Source organism: Eretmochelys imbricata, chromosome 2, assembly GCF_965152235.1.
Source record: "Eretmochelys imbricata isolate rEreImb1 chromosome 2, rEreImb1.hap1, whole genome shotgun sequence".
In the NCBI taxonomy this organism is placed as follows: domain Eukaryota; kingdom Metazoa; phylum Chordata; order Testudines; family Cheloniidae; genus Eretmochelys; species Eretmochelys imbricata.
Window position 1 is genome coordinate 182,686,282 of NC_135573.1, and position 17,911 is coordinate 182,704,192.

The 17,911-nt window shown below is 44.2% G+C and overlaps 1 protein-coding gene across 3 annotated transcripts in view; it reads left to right on the forward strand.

Moving 5' to 3' along the window:
* Window positions 1–17,911, forward strand: part of PDE1C (phosphodiesterase 1C) — a 505,580-nt gene that overhangs the window by 449,528 nt on the left and 38,141 nt on the right. For all 3 annotated transcript variants that reach the window (XM_077809239.1, XM_077809240.1, XM_077809241.1), the window contains one exon: window positions 10,977–11,054. In XM_077809239.1, the coding sequence (XP_077665365.1) occupies window positions 10,977–11,054 (78 nt within the window). The remainder of the gene's footprint in view (window positions 1–10,976; window positions 11,055–17,911) is intronic.

Below are 17,911 nucleotides of genomic sequence, written 5' to 3' on the forward strand. Positions count from 1 at the left end.
ATGAACTGAGAAATCAAAAGTGATACTGGGGTGTGGGGGAGAAACCTCAGGGCGTGATCCTTCAGTCACCGAGCAGTTGTGAGGGCATGCAACATATTACAAGAAGAGCCCTCATATTATTGGGGGTTTCTGAAAGTAATGGAGATGGGGAACATGATTTTCAGAAGTACTGGAGACGGATGATTTTCAGATTCTCTCTCTACATTGCCCAAACAAGTAATGCCTGCCTGTTCTTTAGTACAGTGTACAGTAGATGCTGTTAAAATCTTTTTAACATCTTTTTAATTTAACATTAAATTTTTTTAACAAAAATATCATTTTGATATTTAATGTAGGAGTTAATTGTGTCATGATATAGAAGGCTGGCCTCACTGCTGGGGTGCCTCCTCATGTCCGTGTGTGTCATAGCATCTCTATCCCCATCTGGCACCTGCTGCCAATGGCTGTTTTGGTCCTCCAGTGGTCCACTTTTTCCTGTGAGTTGACCTTCTGGCCATGTCTCCATTTAAGTCTAGCCCTTCTAGGTTAACAAGAAGTCCAACAAACAAATGTCCAAGACCTTGTATCAAACCTTCAGTCCCAACTCTGGGCGTGTGGTTCTCAGGGCTCTTTGACATCCTTGTGCCCTTTTCTGGTCTCGCACCACTATACCAGTAGCTGGTAGGGGAACCTGGGGCCACTCAGTACACCAGGTGCCAGGCCAGGGACCATATAACTAGAAGCCAAGGTCTGCTCAGTCCAACTGCTTGCTGCTGCTTCTCTGGGCTTCTTCCTACCATGGCCTTTCTCACACCTTCTCCCCCACAGCCTCCCTAAGTTCACCTTTATTTCGGGGGCAGGTGTCCCAGGGCTCTCCCCAAGAATCTCCCAACAAAATCCCAAACTGAAAGTACTAACTTCTCAGGCTTGACTTTTCCTTTCTTTGTACACCTCCAGTTCCCCTGCTTTGTTCCTTAACTGAACACAACCCCGGGTTCTCCCCCTAGACATCCAAATCCTGCCCTTCTTTCAGTGTGCACCTCCAGAGCCTGCACTACACTTCCTCTTCCTTGCCAGCCTTCTCTACTGGGGCTAGGATCCCCAGGTTTACTCTCCCCCTGGACTTTCTCCTCACAACCTCTCTAGTCCCAAAGAGAGGAACTGCAGAGTTCCTTCCTCCCCTCCTAGCAGCCACCTCCTGCTCTCAACTTCCTCTGATTATAGTCCTCTCCCCAGCTGGGCTTCATCCACAATTAAGGGTTTCATCCGCCCTTCCCCCAACACAGCCAAGCCTGGTATGTTAATTTTCCTCTCCAGCCATATTAACCCATTCAGAGCCTGTGTGGGGTACTCACCCTGTCAGGGCCGTCCTTAGGATTTATGGGGCCCTACACAGTATTATTAAACTGGCGCCCTTATGCCCGACTTACTCTAAGCAACACAAACATAAGCTTACAGTATTGGAAAACTTGCCACATGCACTTTATTAAAAACAGTTTAATTGTGCTGCCTTCACCCCAAACCCCTGCACTTCCTTCCCACCTGTAACCCAAACCAGCCCTGCGCTGCCAGCGTGCCCCGCCACACTGCTCCCCTGCCCTGTACCTCCCACCCTCTTATGCCCAGCAACCCCCATGCCCAGTGGCCCCTCACCCAGAGATCTCCACCACAGATCCCTATGCCCAGAGATCTCCCACCCACAGACACACACCCACCCTGCTGCCCAGCGCCCCTCTCACAGCGCCCCTCAACTGCCCAGCACCTCATATTCCTGAGGGAATTCAGCACCAAAAAATTAAATTCTGTGCACAATATTTTAAAATTCTGCAAAATTTTGTCAATAAATAAATGTGGAGGCTCCAGCATGGCAGTGGCAAGCATAGGCCACTGGCTGCACGAGGTGGGAGATCACCTTGCAGCCTTCCCTCTCCCCGCCCCTCCTAGGATAGGAACTTGGCAGTGAGATACCTCTGTGTGCATTTCAAAAGGCCACAGGGAAGCATTTTACATGATGGCTGGGATGTCAGCCATTACCCAAAACCTATGTGAATGACAAAAAAGAAATAGCTGATAACAATGTCTGAGTCTAGCCCGCATCCAGGCCCTTGCCTGCCACTGCTTTGGACCATCTACTCCCAAGTGGCCTTTCATTCTCCCTAAAATAGAGCATTTCCCTCTAATCCTGAAATCCTGAAAAGAAAAGAGGTACTTGGGATGTGCAGCTTAACAAGAAAAGGAATTATATTTAGGCACCAGTCTTTCTTTCTCCCCTGATTTATACACCTGGTTGCAAAACACGGCTGAGTGGGATTGTACTGGATATAACTCAGCACGCAGTTTCAACAATACTTCAACAGTGGGGTTGGAGCCATAACCAGCCAAGTCTCATTTGAACAGTGGCTCTCGTTTTGGATTATTTAAGGCCGTTTTTAAAGGTCTTTCCCACAGGTGAGGAAGAAGGTGCTGCATTCTTGGAGGAACGTTTAAAATCCCACTCAACTCTGCACTGTTTAGAACTCTCCCTCTTCAAAATGCTACCAGCTTAAGAGACAGCCCTGGAGATACTTGGATCCACAAGAAAAAAATCATTTCCCTTTTTCCTAAATAAAAGTTTTTTCAGCTACTCCAGCCTTGTCAAGGGCAAGTCCATCTTCCTCCCCAGCTAAGAAGTCGCTCCCTCCCTTGCATTCTGCAGTCCTGATTGCTGCTTTTCTGCTCCAGGTACATCCCCCTCTTCCCATTGTTTTAGTGTCAATTTCCTCCTGTTAACACTAGAATATTGTGAATGGGCAGGAAAAGCAAACACCACCTTCTTTTATTTTCCTTCAACTTTCCCTCCTCCCCAGCCTGGTTATGTGTGTGCCTCTCCTGCCTCCCAGCCTGTGTCTGCTGCTGATCCCTGCTGGGGAAGGGAGGAGAGGAAAGGTAACGGTCCAAAGGGGATCTTGGAGTCGTCTTAGACTTCAGAGAAGAGGGAGGTGGAGTGAAAAGGAGACTAGGAGAGAGATTGCAGGGAGTTGCTGGCGGGGCAGGGCACGTGGGCAGAAGAGGGGACAGGTGCAGGTATAATGTGGGGCTGCTCGGAACAGCTGCTCTCCCCTGGGGCCACCAGTCTGCTCCCCAGGAGGCCCTAGCGCATTCCCTGCTTGCTCACTAAGCCAGACAAAGAACCCACCCCTACTCTTTTCCTTTCCCAGCCTGACTGCCCCGAGCCATCTCTAGCCTGGTTCCTCCTCCGCTCCCTGAAGTCCTGTGCCCGACTTTGCCCACTTGCCTCCCGCTTCTCTTCCCAGCCTCCAGGTATTCCCCCAGCTCTGTTCCCAGCCTTGCCTGACACCTTTCCGGCCCGGCTCCCCCTGCTCACTCACTTGCAAACGTCCACTCCTGGCCCCATGACGCCCCAGCTGAGGAGTGAGTGGACAGAGGGGAGGGGCCAGGGTGGAGGGGAGGGGAGAAGCCTGCCAGCCCAGCGCAGGGGAGGGGCCGGAAAGGAGAGGAGTCCGCACTGCAGCCAGCAAGGGAAATGGTGCCCCAAATTTTTGGATGCCCTACGAAGCCATGTACACTACGTATGCCTAAGCATGGCCATGCACCCTGTCACACATGGTATTTGTGGTATCTGCCATTCTAAGTACAGTTAATATTGCACTACAGTAAATCTACATGGTGTAAATATCAAGATTTTAACTGCAACCACTGTGGACCAGATTGTGATTGGCCTTTCAGTGGTTTGGCAAAGAGGAACTAGAAGATAAAGTGCCCTGCTCTGTTCCCCCGTCATACTGGTACCATCAACAGTTGCAATCCTAGCATTCACTTTGGCTCTTCCCCACTGGCTCCAATAAGACACAGTTGAGCCCTTTGAGCCTGATCTAAAGCCCATTGAAATCAGGGGAGGTATATTTGTCTTTTTGTTGATTTCATTGGAATGAGGATCGCAGCTTGATATAGCTGTATAATATGAGTCTCCATTTCACAGTTCAAGAATTTTTTTTTAACCTACTCTTCATCAGCACAGAGAAAGGTGCTTGTGACTTAAATAAAAAAATGAGGGTCTTTTGGCCTGGAATTAGTGCCAGACTGAGTGTTGATTGTGGAAGCTGGGAATATTTTTATTTTCTTTCTTCCACTGTTGCATCGGGATAATTTGCTTAATTTGATCATCTGCAATGGGTTTCCCAGTCATTAATGTGATTTAGTGAGGTTCTGCTTTGCTGTCATTGTATTACTCTTGCAATAAGGATCGGTGGTTAAATCCTGCTTTGACTGGGCTCCTGCGGGAGGTTTTGTTTGCTTGGTTTTGTTTTTAAACCCACTTTTAACCAAGGCTGGGCTCAGTTCACTTCTTGCACCAGCAGATTATTCTGCAGTACCCATGATTCACCTCCTGCGGGAGGATAGCTAGTGTTTGCATGTCTTCTCTCCCATAGAGGTTCCATCATGAGGGGACAGCTCTAAATCATAGCTCCTTCCATTGGAGTCTTGCTGATGGAGGCTACTTGCGATGCAGGGCTGGCACAGCATGACCATGGCTGGTGCCCCAAGAGATTGTATGATGTGATGCTTTCATTACTTTAAAGAGCCTGCAGCCTGAGGCCATCTAAACTAGGTCTAACAGACTGCCAGAGAAAGTCCCACCTTTCCATAAGTATTATTGTCAGCAGGGTGAAACCTTGTTATGGGTTCAAGTAAAACCCTACTGTGATTGATAGGTGTGAACTCACCCTTCAATTAACATAACTGTAAGGATAGGTTCCCACCTAAGACCGAAGGACTATGTGAATCCACCCAGGATCTTTTGTTAAATAATGTTTTGTGTAGGAAGGAGGGAGAACAGACAAAATACTTGAGACACAGCTGGTGGGAGCAGCTGAAAGCAGAGTGACTCTGGCTCTGGAAGAAATTTGGGGAGAGGTATATGGGCTAGTGGTGCAGGCTGAAAGGAGTGTTCTTAGCGCTTTCTAAGAAAGAAGCAGTTTCCTGCTATTTGCATTCAGAGATGCAGGACTTTGCAGATTCTTTAAATTGTAAACAAACAAATCTGCATCAAAGAAATATCTGACTATCACCAGTTTCTACTCCCATGTGGGACATCCCCAGGGCCTCAAGCTTTGACTAGTTACTCAGGTTGGAAAGGGGCAACACTGGTGTGAGAAGTGGGATCCAGCTTCCAAGAAGAGAGATTCAGAGCCTGGTGTACTTGGTGAACCAAGATGAAACAAATAATGGAGGTACTTGCCAAAAGCAAAAACAGAGAGCAGGAATTAAAACAAGACCTAAAGAACAGGAGCTGGAGACTTTGCAACAGAAGTTAAGAGAAGACTTAAAACAAGTTATAAATTAGGAAGACTTAAAACAAGTTATAAATCAGAAAATGCCCAGCGAGAAGTTGCATTCTGAGATAAGACCCTTGTTGGAACAGCAACTACAAAGTGCCTGGACAGATTGGGAAGCTTAGCTGCAACACACCCAGGCTGGCATGATAAAACAGATTGGTGAGGTGACCCACAGTCGGACTGCCATATACCAGAAGTTTTTGCATGAATTAGTGGAGACAAACAGGCTTTGGTGGGTTTGGAACTGCTAACTGAGATGAATTGCAGCAAGGATTCAAAAAGCTGAGAATAAATCAAAGGGTCACTGACCACAGTTGAAGGCAGCTGTCTGGATGAGGAATTGAGGCAGTCAGAGCTTGGGTGAGATATCTATCAGCATTTCCTACCCCATTTGTAACTCACAGAGGCCCAGAGGGGAAAGCTTTTGCTGTCCCAGCTCAAATAATGCAAAAGCCCACTATTTCTGAGCAGAAAACTCCCTGGGAAGCTTATTTGATTCAATTCAACATTATAGCTCAAATGAATGGCTGGGATGGTGGACAGAAAGGGGTGGTTCTAGTAGCCAGCTTGAGTGGCCCAGCTCTTAGGGTACTGCACAACCTATCCCAGAAAACAGATTGAATTATCCAGACCTGTACAAGCCTTTGACATGCAGTTTGGAGCTAGCCATCAATCTGAGCTGGCCCGGGGACAACTAAGAGTTAGAAGGAAAGAGAAAGAAGAAACCTCACCTGAACTGGCAGAGGACCTGCGGACGCTTGTGTTCCTGGCATACCCAGGATAAATTGGCAATGGACCAGTTTATAGATGCTCAGCTGGGCTTGGACTCGCAGATCAAAAGCAGCAGAAAGAGGCCAAAGACACTCAAGAGGCCATGGAATTTGTCACAGAACTCGAATCTTTCCTTGAGCAGTGCACCAGAAGAGGAAGCAACCACTAGTTGAGGAGGATGGAAGCTGATCTTCATGAGGCCTGTAAGTAGAGATCTGTGTCTAATGTCTGATGGAAGAGGGGATCCTAATCTGGTTCATGACCTTATTGAATGATTAGAACAAATGATAGATTCTCTTTGTAAAAGAAGGGAAACTGGCAATAATGCAAAAATTAAAGAAAACAGTCAAGTTTGTACTGTAACAAAACTAGCCACAAAAAGGAGGATTGTAATACATTTAAGGCAGGCCAAGACAGATTGTTGCAAGCATCTAGTGAAAGCCTCTCTCCCAGTTCAGAAAATGAAGGAATGTCCAACCCGAAGGGGCAAAGTTTGGCAATATACTGATCAGCCACATCGTTTTTGTTTAGCTCTGGGCAGTTATACAACAATAGTGGGGGTCTAAAGGAGTAATAGGCTCTGTGATGTGTCCAGGAATAATTCACGTGGTCTCAAACATAACCGTTATTAAACCAGACACAAGACGAGGCAAGCGGGGATCCAAAACTGAACTGCCTAACTGGTCTCAAATGGAGACGGTGGCTGGGGCAAGGGCACCCAGCTGAAAATTGGGTTTGAAGATTAGAACTCTGGCATTTGAGCAAGAAGTCTGGGTGGCTGAAATAGTGGATGAGCTATTAATTGGCTTGGATTTCATTTATGGCTAGTAACTGCGTAATAAATGCCCAGAAAGGTGTCTTGCAAATTCAGTCCATGTAAGTTCCCTTTAAAGATATGGCCTAGGTGAGACAAATAGTTTGTAAGTAATCAGTATTCCTGTTACATCCAAACCTTGAATACTGCGTGCAATTTTGATGACACCTTCTCAAAAAAGATATATTAGAAATGGAAAAGGTATGGAGAAGGGCAATAAATATGATTGATTGGAGTATGGAACAGCTTCCACATGAGGAAAGATTGAAAAGGCTGGGACTATTCAGCTTGCAAAAAAGATGACTGGGGGGGATGGGATAGAGATCCATTAGATCATGAATGGTGTGGAGAAAGTGAATAGGGAAGTGTTATTTACCTGTTCACATAACACAAGAACCATGGATTATCCAATGAATCAACAAAAGGAAGTATTTCATCACACAATGCACAGTCAGACTGTGGAACTCATTGCCAGGGGCTATTGTGAGGGCCAAAACTATAAGTAGGTTTAAAGAAGAATTAGATAAGTTCATTAAGGATAGGTACATCAGTGGCTATTAGCCAAGATGGTCAGGGACTCAACCCTATGCTTGTAGTGTCCATAAGTGTCTTACTACCAGATACTGGAACTGAACAACTGGGGATGGATCACTTGATAATTTCCCTGTCCTGTTCATTGCCTTTGAAGAATCTGGCATTGGCCACTGTCAGAAGACAGGATACTGGGCTAGATGGACTATTGATCTGACCCAATATGGCCATTCTGATGTTCTATTGTTCTTACATTTTCAATGAATGAACTGTCCTACCTCCGGGCAGAAAGTATAACCAATACATGCTGTGGTGGCTTTCCGGCAAGGGAAAGATGGCAAGTGATTGAAACCTGTTTGCAGATGCAGGGTCTTGGGGGGAATCTTAGCTGCCAAATCTCTTGCAGGTCTGAAACAAGAACTGATCCCTGTTTGTGTGCTGAATGTTTCTGACAAGCAGTAAATCGTAAGAAAGGGAAACTATTTCAGTGGTCAACAGGGTGAGATTTAGCATTTCAGAGTAGAAAAAGGCTTTTGGGGCTGCTTCTGTCTTGGTCTATCCATGTTTCAAAACCCTCTTCATATTGGATACAGATGCTAGTACTTGTGGTTTGAAGGACAGAATCTCAGGTTGGCTGCCCCCCGGATCTGAGAATATAGCGGTGGAAATTGCAACTGAAAAAGTTGTCACAGGGATGAATTCCCCATTTTAAAGCAGAATGGGCAGGGGTTATTAGACACTGATAGGAAATCCAGAGAAAAGCCCCAAAGAGAATAAAATTGTTTTATGTAGGTGATGGTAAAACTGTCCTGACAGAAAGACACTGTGTATATGTAAATAGTTAACTATAGTTGTTTCACTTGTAATTTGTTAAAGTATTTATTTTCTTTGTGTTTGGGATAAGTTTTTGGGTGTCACCATGTTAGGCCTCATTGGGATGATGTGCAAATTTGTGTTATAGGGTGTTACGATGAACTGGGTGAAACCTTGTTGTGGGTTGAGTTAAAACTTTCTTGAGATTGATAAGAGTGAACACAACCTTCAGTTCACATAAGGGCAAGGATGGGCCTCCACCAAAGAGAAAAAGGAGTATGTAAAGCCTCCCAGGAGCTTTTGCTGAGTTGTGTGTGTGTGTGCATGTGCGTGTGTGCGCACGCACACAGAACAGACAAAAAACAGAGACTCAGACAGCTGGCAGCTGAAAGCCCTGTGTCTGACCCCGGAAGGGGTTGGGGTGCAAGCTGAAAAGAGAGTTCCTAGTTCTGGGAGGAAAAGAAGCTGTTTTGTGCTATTTGATTCCTTTTGCATTCAGAGACAGGACTTCGCACATTTTTTGTAAATGAACAAAACTACATCGAAGAAATACCTATCACCAATTTATACTCCCAGCTGGAACATCCCCAGGGACCTAAATTTGGATGCTACTCGGGTTGGAAAAGGGAAACAATATTTTTCCACTCCAGGTATGACTATTTGAGGTTAGGTCTTTTGGAGCTCTTTAGGTGGGCTAGGGGACTGATGGGATGCTGACCCACTGTTGTTCCTTCAGGTATGGGCCTGCTTTTCCCATTTGTCCATGAATGCTGCCTCACTGGGCAACTAGCGAGACATATCTCTGGTCACTACTGTTTGGACTCTGGAGCTGAACGATCACTGACAAAGTCTGACTCTTTTTAAATATTGATTTGCAATATAGTTTGACAACAAACATAGTCTGGTTCAAAGAGAAAGAGGAAGAGTTTGGTCTGGGTAGTTTTACCACTCTCCAGTTTAAAGAACAGGAGTAATTGTGGCACCTTAGAGACTAACAAATTTATTACAGCATAAGCTTTCGTGGGCTATAGCCCACTTTATCGGATGCATAGAATGGAACATATAGTAAGAATATATATATATATACATACAGAGAAGGTGGAAGTTGCCATACAAACTGTAAGAGGCTAATTAATTAAGTTGAGCTATTATCAGCAGGAGAAAAAAACTTTTGTAGTGATAATCAAGATGGGCCATTTAGATAGTTGACAAGAAGATGTGAGGAGACTTAACACAGGGAAATAGATTCAATATGTGTAATGACCCAGCCACTCCCAGTCTCTGTTCAAACCCAAGTTAATGGTATCTAGTTTGCATATTAATTCAAGCTCAGCAGTCTCTCGTTGGAGTCTGTTTTTGAAGCTTTTCTGTTGCAAAATTGCCACCCTTAAATCTTTTACTGAGTGGCCAGAGAAGTTGAAGTGTTCTCCTACCGGTTTTTGAATGTTATGATTCCTGATGTCAGATTTGTGTCCATTTATTCTTTTGCGTAGAGACTGTCCAGTTTGGGCAATGTACATGGCAGAGGGGCATTTCTGGAACATGATGGCATATATCACATTGGTAGATGTGCAGGTGAACGAGCCCCTGATGGTGCGGGTAATGTGATTAGGTCCTATGATGGTGTCACTTGAATAAATATGTAGACAGATTTGGCATCGGGCTTTGTTGCAAGGATAGGTTCCTGGGTTAGTGTTTTTGTTGTGTGATGTGTAGTTGCTGGAGAGTATTTGCTTCAGGTTGGGGGGCTGTCTGTAAGCGAGGACTGGTCTGTCTCCCAAGATCTGTGAGAGTGAGGGATCATTTTTCAGGAGAGGTTGTAAATCTTTGATGATACACTGGAGAGCTTTTAGTTGGGGGCTGAAGGTGACAACTAGTGGCGTTCTGTTATTTTCTTTGTTGGGCCTGTCCTGTAGTAGATGACTTCTGGGTACTCTCCTGGCTCTGTCAATCTGTTCTCTTCAGTTTGTGATTGAAGTACCTAATAATTGGCAATGAAGACTGAGGATGATCCCCATGCACATTCCCAGGCTTCATAAAGTAGGAATGTACCTCAAGGATCCAATTGCTGTTTTCATTGTACGTCACCTAAGGCCTTGCTTCCTTGGACTGTTAGAGAGAGTCCAGGACTAGAGCTACCTAGGGGACCCAGCCACTTACCGCTATGAAACTTAAGCATCATCCAATAAAAACAGGTCTACAGGTAGATGTGATTAGTAACTAAAAGTCAAATAACATTTTTTTGTATAGTTTGGGATATTTTAAGGTGGCACCTTTAGACGGGGATTTGCCTGTGGGAGGATGTCATGTATAAACAGTGTTCCGTGGCCATTCTCAAAACTACTGCCCTTTAAAAGTGCACATTTTAGAAGTCTTGATTTTGGAACAAGAACAAGGCTACATTTTATTGTGAGACACAGCTGTTATTGCTAAAAGGGGTTATGCACATAAATTTGCATTTGTACTTCCTTTCTGTACTTAAAGAGATACCCACAATTATTTGAAATCCACAAGATATTTGTGAAGTTTAATTTTTCTGTTAAGAGTTGTGTAAATCTTATCTGGTGACTTATCACAATAGTGTGCTAATCTGAAATATCAATTAATTCCTATATGTGCTATTTCCCATGAAGACAAATCTTTCTCAAATACTTTAATTTGATTGGATTAGAGGCAGTACCGAGCTACAGCCTATATTAAAGATGCTTATATGTTTCACTTCTTATTTCCAGGTGAATTGAAGGATGATGATAACAAGTCAGACAAGAAAGATCAGTCTAGTATGGGAAATGAATCAAAGAAATCAGATGGTAAGGACCTAATTTCTATCACTTTTTTCCCCCACCACTGTATGTGGTGCAGTGCATTCTAGACAGCCAATAGTTTGTCCTAAAATTATAGTGTAAGAAATCCAGGGAAAAAATACTCTGCAACATTTGGCAAAACTCTTTGGGGCATCTTCAGATAAAATTGTCTCTTTCCTAAATAGTGTCTAGCAGTACTTAATTGTTGTGTTGGTATACCATGTTCCTTACACATGAACTCTCAAAATTTCTGCAAGAAAAATCCTGGATAATTTAAGCTTCTCAAAAGAGAACATGGTTACATTTAGCTCCATCTTTTTTACTTTAATTTGGTCAAACTCTGCTCTGAGTTACATCACTGTAAATGCAGAGTAACTTCGTTGACTTCAAAATTTAGCCTATAGTTTATAATCATATATCACACTATGCCAATATAGAAATAAGATTTTCCTGGTTTAACTGGTTATGTGAGAATTCCTCTGGAGTAGTGGAATCCTAAGTGAGATACAACAAGTATAGATGACCTTGTGCTATCCCCTTCCCCATCTGGTGTAGTGTGCATGTTAAGGACATCCTAGAGAAGAGATATGGCTGGAATACTGCTGCATTCCAACAGGCCACAGCTGTGGAACAGCCTATTGGGTGTCATTGCAACTGGAAACAATTTAGAGCCGCCCTGAGGCGGCTCTAAATTATGCCAGAAGTCAAACAGGTTCCCAGGAATCAAGGAAGTATAAAAGCGAATGTAAGCCACCTTTACTACTCTCCCTTTCCTCAGGTGTGCCAAATGGAGTTGCAATATAGCTGAGGATCTGGGCCTATTGCTATAGGAATGATTTAATAAACGTTAATTTACATTTATAAATGGATACATAACTTGCTGTTACCTTTTACTCGTCTGTATATCTCAGTTAAATCCACTGAGAAAATGCAGTTTTCACCTTTATAGACACAATATGGTATCTTGTTTTGACTCTCAAGAATAATAATCCTATTGTAACTACTACAGCAAAAGTTAAGAATGACAATAATTATATCTTCTATTTCACTGAAATAAAATATATTCCCTTAATTGGATATATGTGAATGAATTACTCAATAAGTACATTGTCCTGATAATTTATAATTCAAAAGAAAAGGTGACTAACAACATAAATAATATAACACAGTGGATGCAAGAACATATATTAATTCTACACACATGAATATGTATTTTATAAAATTATCTTTTTAAAAAGGAATGTCTGTCAGGAGTTGCTTATTTTGTTAGAAAGCCATATTCTTTACACACTTGAGATAAATATCTACCAGCAAAAAACCCTTGGTCAAATAATGAAAAAAACAGAAAGGCAGCTATATTAATGACTAAATGATTCAGGTTCAGTTCACTACTGTTTGCAGACCCATGTTATTAATTAATCATGAATATTCAGATGACCTCTGTATGGTCATGAAAGTATTTGCAAATCCCCAAATCTTCGTGAATCTGTTATTGATGTTTTATTATCTACTATTTCTTGTGCACTGTTGAGAATAACTATTTGTTACTCTCCCGTTAAAAAGTGCGAGACATCCATTTAGAGAGCAGAACCAGTACCAGGTGATCAATCACATAGTAAATAGTCAAATGAAACAATGCAAGGACAACCCAGAGGCTGAGTATTGTTCATTTAGACACTTCAGACAGCTCTTACATCATTGTCAGAAAGCAGAAAACGTTTGTGAATGATTTTCAAACCAAAGAAAAGATGTACACGTGTCACTCTCTTGTTTTGACAAATACTGTTCAATCATCTTTATCTGTTACTTGCTGTGGAACAAAGCACTTTACTAGCAGAGTGGGGGATCTAGAAAAAGAAGTGCTAGTTTGAGACACATGGTTACATGCAGAATAATGAAATATTTACACAGCCAACTTCAGGTAAGCTGGAGAGAGAGAGAGAGAGAGAGAGAGAGAGAGAGACTGTAGGGAAATAGAGTCACACCTGCATGTAATAGAACAGGGATTCTCAAACTTCATTGCACCGTGACCCCCTCTGACAACAAAATTACTACATGACCCCAGGAGGGGGGACTGAAGCCTGAGCCCAAGCCTCACTGCCCCAGGATGGGGGGGGCCAAAGCCTGAGACCTGTCACCCAGGGCTGAAACCCTCAGGCTTCATCCCCAGGTGGTGGGCTCAGGCTTCAGCCCCAGGCGGTGGGGTTCGGGTTTCAGCCCTGGACCCCAGCAAGTTGAACACCAGCCCTGGTGACCCCATTACAATGGGGTCGCGATCCACTTTGGGGCCCTGACCCACAGTTTGAGAACTGCTATAATAGAGTATAAGACCCTGATCTTGCAAAAGCTTACCTGTGCTTGACTTTATGCACTATCAGTAATCAGAATGAGTTCACAATATGTAAAGTTAAGCATGTGCATAAGTCTTTGAAAGTGCAGGGGCTAAGTCACTTAGGGCTTGTCTACACTGGCACTTTACAACTGTCTCACTCAGGGGTGTGAAAAAACACCCCTCCCTGAGCGCAGCAAGTGTCAGCGCTGTAAAACGCCAGTGTAGAGACTGCACCAGCGCGGGGAGCCGCACCCCCCGTGGAGGTGGGTTTTGTTAGAGCGATGGGAGAGCTCTCTCCCACCGCTCGGCCGGGACCACACAAGCCACGTTAAAGCACTGCTGCGGCACCGCTTTAGTGTTGCCAGTGTAGACTAGCCCTTACAGAATAAGGTATTCTGTAGACAGAGAGTCTGGGGAACTTAGCATAATCTTCTCCTTCTCCATAAAAGAGAAACTTCGCCGTAGCTGAGTAGGAACCAGCTTTTTGGAAGCTCCACATTGCATATTATATAAACTGCTATACCTGTACATGAGAAGCCAAATCCTGAGGTCTTTAGTCAGGGATAATTCCAACTGCTTTCAAAGGGAGTTACTCCTGAGTAAGAAGCTGAGAATGTGATTGAAGAGCGTGAATTGTTAGCAGAATTTGGGTATTTCTGTTGTTCCCATTACTGTAGTATCGGAGTGCCTTGCAATCTTTAATGTAGCACATGACAACACCCTGTGAGGTAAGGAAGTATTTCCCCTATTTTACAGATGGGGAACTGACACATACGGGGGCTAAATAAGTTGTCCAAGATCACAGAAGAAGTCTGTGGTGGAGAAAAGACATGAACCCAGGTCTCCCAAGTCCTAAGCTAGCCCCTTTACAGTGGATCATCTTTCCTCTCCCTTCACTCTGTCAAACTTATTCTGGTTGATTTCAGCCAGACACTCATTGCTTTATTATAGTTCTTTACTTGTGAATATCCTTGCTTATGGAGCAGGCCCCCTGTTCAGTAATGTATACTTTATCTTTAGTACTGAGAAAGGAAATATAGAATGGCAGCAACACAGTCTTATCAGAAACATCATCAGCATGAATAGCATGTCAAGTGTTTCCATTTGGATAGAATATTATTAGAGAAGGTTGGAAAACCTATTTTTTACTTACTGAATAATTGCCTTGCTAAGGATGCAAAAGAAACAGCACAATGGCAGACAGTAAGCAAAAAAAGTAGGGAGAGGATCCCTGTTAGGGATTCCTCTGATCTACGCAGAGGTCATCGTTGTTACTGGAATTTGTTGCTCTTGGGATCAAAGCACAGTTTGTTCTATTATTTCTATTAAACTAGGAATAATAGACAATTAGAAGGATTTTATTATGCTTCTAAGCATGTGAGCTTATCATTCTAGTAATAAACACTCCAGTTTCACATCTGTACTCTCTTGGCTGGAGGAACTGCCACTCTGAAAGAGGAAAACATGCCAAAGATAAGTGTGTAATAAGCAATGCTCCCATCTAGTGGCTAAATTGTAACCCCATGTTTTACCAGGTAGAAATTTCAAAAATATTACGTTCCTCCTATTGAACATATTTGTCCTAGAATATGGAGAGAATATAGATATGTTTTATTATTTTTATAAACCTAATCTACATTTCTGTGCATACCAGACTTAACAAGAAATCAGGAGTTGGTTTTCTGACATGAGCAGGCGAATATTGTTAACATAGCCTGTTCAGTTATGTTGTTATATGCTGCACTTGCAAACACCTACTTGCAGTCATTTGCTGCTGATTCTATTTGCAATCACTCCCTAGTCACCCAATATACTGTAGCTATGGGCCAACAATTCCTTTTATTACTGTGCCCAAGTATCCTTCAAGAGGATTTTAAAATACCTGTGGTGGCAGATTAGTTAGTGTGATTACCTGAACTTCTGATATAATGCATTGTTGGTGAATAGAATGCTCTCTTCTATAGCATTAATTCATTTTAATGGCAATAGTTCCGTGTTTCTATAGGGCATTTTACTACTTGTGTTAACAGATGTCCTTTCCTGGTGTCACTCTGAACAGTGGAGCTGTTATTAAAACATATCAGCTGCATCAAAGAGTCCACCTCTCTTTGCAGCCTCCTTCTGAAGTGCGCACTGGCATTAGGATTGCCAACTTTCTAATTGCACAAAACCAAACACCCCTGCCCCACCCCTTCCCTGAGGTCCCTCCCCTGCCCCGCCCCTTCTCCGAGGCCCAGTCCCCGCTTGCTCCATTCCCCTCCCTGTGTCGCTCACTCTCTCCCACCCTCACTCACTTTCATTGGGCTGGGGCAGTGGGTTGGGATGCAGGAGGTGGGTGAGGGCTCTGGGCTGGGGGTGTGATCTCTGGGCTGGGGCGAGAATGAGGGGTTCAGGGTGTGGGAGAGGGCTTTGGGATGGCGCAGGGGTGAGGGTGCGTGGGGGGTGTGTGAGGGCTCCGGCTGGAGGTATGGGCTCTGGGTGGGGCCAGGGATGAGGGGTTTGGGGTGCAGGAGGGTGCTCTGGGCTGGAGCTGAGGGGTTTGGAGTATGGGAGGGGGTGCAGGCTCCGGCTGGGGGTGTGGGCTCTGGCTGGGGGTGTGGGCTCTGAGTAGGGCTGGGATGAAGGGTTTGTGGTGCAGGAGGGGGCTCAGGGCTGGGGAGGGGGTGTAGGCTCTTGAAGAGAGTTGGGGTGTTGGGGGGTGCAGAGTCCTGGCGGTGGTTACCCCAGCTCCCAGGAAGTGGCCGCCAGGTCCCTTCAGCCCCTAGGTGCATGGGCAGCCAGGGAGGCTCTGCGCGCTGCCTTTGTGCCCACAAGCTTCTCCCCCACAACTCCCATTCATCACGGTTCCTGGCCAATGGGAGCTGCAGAACCAGCACTTGGGGCGGGGGCAGCACGCAGAGCCTCCCTGGCCCCCCCATGCACTTAGGGGTTGCAAGGACCTGGCGGCCACTTCCAGGAGCTGTGTGTTAGCTCTGGGCCCCTGCTGCGCCGTTGACTGGACTTTTAATGGCCCAGTCAGCGGTGCCGACCAGAGCCATGAGGGTCCCTTTTCAACTGGGCATTCCAGTCGAAAACTGCACGCCTGGCAACCCTGACTGGCATGATTTTCAGTGTTGCAGTGCAGAGTTATATGTCTATCCAGCCAAAATCAATATCCAACAGTGAAGGTAGGCTGCTGCACTAAGGAATCTCTATCTTGTGGCGAAGTCCTGCTCACCTTACTCACATAAGTAGGCTTGTTGTCAATGGGACTGCTCAAATGGGTAAATGAGCAAGATTTGTCCTTACTTCCTAGAAGTATGGCAATGGTAATGAGGGTAAATTTGAGACCATATAAGTAGAGGTGTCCAAAGCTCCATAAATATTAGGCTGATTTCTTCCATGTTGACAGAAGCATAATTCTGTTCAGCTTTCAGCAGGGTTCATGAGGCAGATATGATAGCTATCCCCTTTCCTCTGGTCCTCACAGTTTCTATGCTACATGGGACACAACACAATCCAACTTCAAAGGAAAATTGGGATCTCAGTGGGACTTGCTGGATATAAATTATTCCCTTCCTTCCTTCCTTTATTTGTTATTTCTATTGCTAATCTAGGAATTGGGGCTGATTATGCTAGACTCTATGCACATATTATAAAGACAGTCCCTGACCCAAAAACTGCCCTGGAAGGCATGGTAACATTTTGCTATCCAAACACACCTTTGCTTGTTACTACACAGATGCTTAATTGCTATCCAAACATCTAATTATAGTTCACTAGCTGGATAACTATGCAAATAAATAAATAAATAAATAAATAGTTATTATTCTCTAGTCTGGGCTGGGGCACAGCTATGGCTTATTTAACAAAAGGTGATACCAAAGGCAAGTTTTAATTTGAAAAGACAAAGGTATGTACTCTATCTGTTTATTATTTTTACTCTCCTTTAATGTCGACTAGGTAATAAACAGAATGTAAATGTGATCAGGGAAGTTAGTTACAGGAACCCAGCCTTAGTGTTCAACCCTGATCTCAGGTATATTGTTTAATCGTGCCATGCATTAGATGACGAGAGCAAGAAAATGTTTGGATAAGTAACTAAAACCTATCATACTTCTTCATACTTCTTTTTGGTGGAAATCTCATGAAAACAAAGGATTGGGGTGTATGTGCCCAATTTCCAGCAATCCCTTCTGGAAGAACAGAAAGCACAGACTTTCTTATGGTTCTTGGTTATTTTTACTTCCAATCTCAGTTGAAGCCAGGGTGCAAAACTTGGCATTAGGAAATGCAGTGTGTCTTGATTTCAGCTTTGGGGTGAAGATCTAGCACAGTTCTTATTGTACTTTAACTGGTTCACTCATCCCAGTTGCATGTCTTGAGAAATCAGCTGTCAGTGCTTGTGTGTGCTGTTTGTCTAGGTAACTTTAAAAGATGCATACTCAGGTTAGATGTTGGCATTTGGCCATAGTTCTACTTTGGAGGCGATGTAGAGCTGCAATACAAAAGTCAGGAGTCACAATGCTTCCCCCCATCTCCTTGAAATATA